The sequence below is a fragment of the Hippocampus comes genome, unplaced genomic scaffold (assembly GCF_001891065.2).
Source record: "Hippocampus comes isolate QL1 unplaced genomic scaffold, H_comes_QL1_v1.1 scaffold301, whole genome shotgun sequence".
NCBI lineage: Eukaryota > Metazoa > Chordata > Actinopteri > Syngnathiformes > Syngnathidae > Hippocampus > Hippocampus comes.
The window spans coordinates 247,800-252,108 of NW_017805928.1; the positions used below are offsets into that span (position 1 = coordinate 247,800).

General features: G+C 51.8%; 2 protein-coding genes across 2 annotated transcripts in view; one reads left to right on the forward strand and one right to left on the reverse strand.

Annotated features, from left to right (window-relative positions):
* Positions 1-505: 505 nt before the first annotated feature.
* ndufaf5 (NADH:ubiquinone oxidoreductase complex assembly factor 5) lies at positions 506-2,896 on the reverse strand. The gene is given in 11 exon segments (XM_019889678.1): positions 506-720; positions 722-737; positions 847-930; positions 1,010-1,070; positions 1,164-1,361; positions 1,438-1,477; positions 1,553-1,656; positions 1,737-1,784; positions 1,876-1,939; positions 2,016-2,056; positions 2,626-2,896. Coding segments are annotated over 11 exon segments (918 nt in total). The 5' UTR covers positions 2,803-2,896; the 3' UTR covers positions 506-635.
* A 47-nt stretch (positions 2,897-2,943) lies between these two features.
* The window catches only part of LOC109527617 (galectin-related protein-like), an 8,142-nt gene continuing 6,776 nt past the window's right edge, over positions 2,944-4,309 (forward strand). Inside the window, exons 1-4 of the mRNA XM_019889627.1 lie at positions 2,944-3,377; positions 3,834-3,908; positions 4,048-4,136; positions 4,282-4,305. Coding sequence (XP_019745186.1) covers positions 3,336-3,377; positions 3,834-3,908; positions 4,048-4,136; positions 4,282-4,305 — 230 coding nt within the window. The 5' untranslated portion in view covers positions 2,944-3,335. The remainder of the gene's footprint in view (positions 3,378-3,833; positions 3,909-4,047; positions 4,137-4,281; positions 4,306-4,309) is intronic.

A 4,309-nucleotide genomic window follows, 5' to 3' on the forward strand; every position in this document is an offset into this window, starting at 1 on the left:
AGAAAAAAAAAAAAAAAAAAGCAGGTCGCCGTACGTCCGCAATCAAACCGGAAGAGGCTAAACAGGAAGTGACATCGGCGAATCAGGCGTCATCGAGGACGCCATCTTAAAATACTTTTACGAACACATCAAACCCGCAAATACATTTTTAAGAGTATTTTAACTGCCACGCCACAGAGAAAACCCCGTTAAAAAAAGAGCTACATAGAAAAAGAAAACATCAACTCTTGCCTTCGGTGCAACACGGACACATTTGATACCCAAACGGTTCGAAGTCGTCCGGATTCCACGCGTCCTATTTATTTTGAGAGAAGGGAAGCAACAAGTTCAATAAGAGACAGAATTTAATGTTCACATTTAGTACAGATGTCCCATATGTTTGTGTCGAATACGCATGTCACACTTGCTGTTCATGTCACGCAAATATGCCGTCTCGAACGATGAATGAGGGACGTTTCAAAAGTTCACTCGTCATCACCGTTTCGGTTGATTTTGGACAAATCTCAGAGACAGAATTTAATGTTCACATTTAGTACGGATGTCCCATGTTTTGTGTCGAATACGCATGTCACACTCGCTGTTCGTGTCACGCAAATATGCCGTCTCGAACGATGAATGAGGGACGTTTCAAAAGTTCACTCGTCATCACCGTTTCGGTTGATTTTGGACAAATCTCCAAAGGAGACGGTCGCCGAGCCTCGTTTGGCCGCTTTTGCCTGCCTCGTTACCGTACATTTCTGTCAAACACACACACACGGTTAGTCGCTGGAGGAAAGCTTTCGTTGGCACGACAAACATATATTGGCCGCTTCAAATGGCGTCGGGGGGCGTGGCAAGGCGAAGCACCTTTGTAGACGGCCGCCGCCGCCAAAATGGTGTCTCGATGCAGCACGGAGCGGCGGTTCCAAGCGCAGTTGCTCTCGCCCATACCTGGACAACGATAAAACACGGGGGCCACTTGAGGTGCTTTCGACGGAGGTCACACGAAGGTCAACAACGCTGGCCTTACCTTGCAAGTCCATCATCACCTCCATGATGCCCGGATAATATACCTGCACCTCGTCCGTGTCCTGAAAACCGCCCGCGCGTGAATCTTTTCATTTTAGGGAGGGGCTTTCTTTGTCGTTTGAGCGATCAAATTTGCGAGGTGCACGACGCCTGACCACGGTGAGCATGTTGAAGCCGGCCTGTCCCAGCAGGTTGCCCAGGTCGGCGACGGCGGTGTAGGGCGAGACGCGCGGCGAGAATCCTCCCTCCCGCTCCGTCTCGGCCAGCTGCAGCGAGCAGCGCAGCTGGTACAAGGTCTCGCCGCCGGCCATGGCGCCGATGAACACGCCGTCGGGCTTCAGGACGGCCTGGATCTGAAGCAGACGGCCAGGTCGCTCGGATCCCCGAAGACAACTTTGCCATCGCGGTTCCCGCGAGAGCCGCGCTCACCTGTCTGAGCGCGCCGGGCAGGTCGTTGACCCAGTGCAGACTGCGAGGGCGACACGAAGGGGGCAAAGGTCAGCGGCGCCGGCCGGCCGGTCGCGAACGCGCCGCCGCTCGTCACCTCATGCTGCTGAGCACCAGGTCGAAAGAGTTCTCGCGGAAAGGAAGGAACTCCTCGTCGGCCGCCAGGGCGTGCCACCGCATCTCGCCGCCGACGTTCTGCCTCTGGAGACGGGACGGGAAGTGACACGTCGACGCCCGCTCCTCAAAACGACAAAACAAGGCGTCGGCGGGCCGCGACGTACCAGGGCGGCCTCGGAGATGTCCGTCACAAACAAACGCTCCACCGCGTCCTATAAACGGAAGCGGCCATCGAAGCAAAGGTTGCTTTTGCGCCGCCCAAGAGTGACATTTTTTTTGGCCCGCTTTCGTTGGCGCTCTAACCCTGCTTAAATGTTGAGCGACGTGACCTCGTCCGGCGCCGATCTCCAACGCCAGGGGGAAGGTCCTGCGAGGGCAAGCGCATTTAGTACCGGGCGCACGAGAGCGCCACCGCGAACAGACACGTGACGTCAGGAGGTCACCTGGCCACGTCGTACACGCGATCCGCCACCCGACTGCCAACCTGCACGCACGTCACACACAGCAAATCGGGTCAGGTCTTTGTTATTCGGGAGATTCAAGAGTATCGGTGCGAGAATACGACCGTAAGAGTGGACTTATTAGGTAGCTGTTGAGAAGTATGTCAGGAGATCGACGAGTACGGTGATCCCTCGCTCTAACGCGGTTCACTTTCCGCAGGTTTCACGGATTTTTTTTAGTGCCGTTTTTTTTTTTTTTTTTGAAATGCTTTCAACCCTTTAAATCAGAATGTGTCGGCGGTACAGTATTTCCAAAAATGATTCTAGTTATTTGTTGAAAACGTTTGGGTTTTTTTTTTTTTTTTTTGTAATTGGGCCTTGGTCTTTGATTTCATTGTATTTTTCCCTACTTCACGGATTTCACTCATCACTGGTTCTTTTTGGAACGTAACCCCCGCGATAAACGAGGGATTCATGGATCTCATTCACCCTGAGGGGAGAATTTGAGCTGTTTTACGAGCTTTTTGGTCAACGAAGACTTTCATTGCCATGTTGGATATTTTAAAGCCCAACAATGACGAGCAATTCGAGGACTTGCAACGATCGCGCTCACCTCGTCCCGTAGGTAGTCGTACTTCCGGGTGTCGCGGCCCGAGCCCGCCCACTCCTTCTGCTTCTTCTTCATGCTTCGGTCGAACACTGAACGCGACGACCTACGGCGGCCTTCGGCCACCCGCCAGCGCGAAGCTGAGGCCCGCAGGAGTCTCCCGTACGTCGCGCCGCCGATCATCGCGACCTTTCCGGGCAGCGCGCTTCACTGCTTCCGGGTTGGGATGACCTCTAACCAATGGCGCAACTATGACGAGGCGAAACGTCACACAAGACGGCTCGCCGCCGTGCTGCGTGGCGACCATGTTGGAAGGGGCGTGTTCCCATCAAATTAAATCGGCTTGATAAGAGTCGAGTTTTCTTTTAGGCGAAGAAACCGTAATCCCAAACAAAGTGTACGAAACGTAGAAAATGTAAAATGTACAAATGGTATACAAACCCTCCTAAATTCACAAAACACTCCGGGAAGGTTAAACGTGGTATATGAAAACAAAAACAAAGATAAACTAACAATGATATAGACACCACAAAAAAAAAAAAAAAACTGGAGTTAACATCTACGTCTTTCTTCGGTGTCAACAAATTTAAATTGTTTGAGGATCATTTTACGATAAATGTTCATTCATTTTGTTCGTCGTAAACAATTCTAGGAAGTCGCCAACTTGACGGTTTGTGCTCATTCGCGATTATACGTCACGCGCGACGCGTTCCAACATGGCCACCGGCTTGCGAGCGACGACGACGCGCGAGAGGAAGGTAAAAGTTCAAAAAGCTGCCCTGCGACTTTGTCACAGAAAAAAAAAAAACGACGTCGTCAGCGACGATATCGTCACGCGTGGCTTGTGCCTTCGTCGGTTAACGATTTTGGAGACTTTTGACAGGCGTCATTTGACATCGCCCGGCGACGAAGCCGAGGCATTTCCGGTATCAGGGTCTACCCAAAATAAAAGTGAGTTGACGTGCCGTGGAAATCTTGCGATGAATCAATTGATCAAAAAATAAATAAATAAATCAATCAATCAACAGAATAATATTAAATATTTTTAGTTGCGGCCCTTCCGTCCACAGTGACTCTTGATGTACTAAAAAAAAAAAAATCAGAGCCAGTTCTATTTCCTGGGGCCCAACAACTGCATTATTTGATTCGAGAAACCACATGAATCAAAATGTGTGCTGACCCATGTCCATTTTTTTTTTTTTTTTTTTTGCCAGAAATGGAAAATTGACAGCACCGAGGCCCGAGTCGGCGGCAGCGGCGGCGGCCAGCAGCTGACGGACAACAATCTGTTACAAGACGCACAACCGCTGTCAACATCGCACCTCCAAGCGAACAATTGGCTGTGTGTTGGCCTGCATGTGCGTGCGTGTGTGTGTGCGCGTGCGCGCCGATGTGTGCACTTATGTGTGTTGGCATGCGCACGTGCAGGCGGTTCCTTTCCGGGGTGACATTGGCGGCGGAATGCATCCTGGGAGGAAGCTGGTTGTCGTGGCCATCGTGGACTCGCACCCTGACAAGTAAAAACGGGTGCCTTGAGCCTTCTTTGCTGTCCTCGCGTCAAAGCCGCCTGGCTTGAGCCTGCTTGGAAAGCCCCCCCGTCTTACTCGCACCCCCCCCAAAGCCCGCTTTGATAGCGTCTCCCCGCCCTTGCCTTTGCGGCAGGTTCTACGTGGCGCTGACGTGCGGGCGC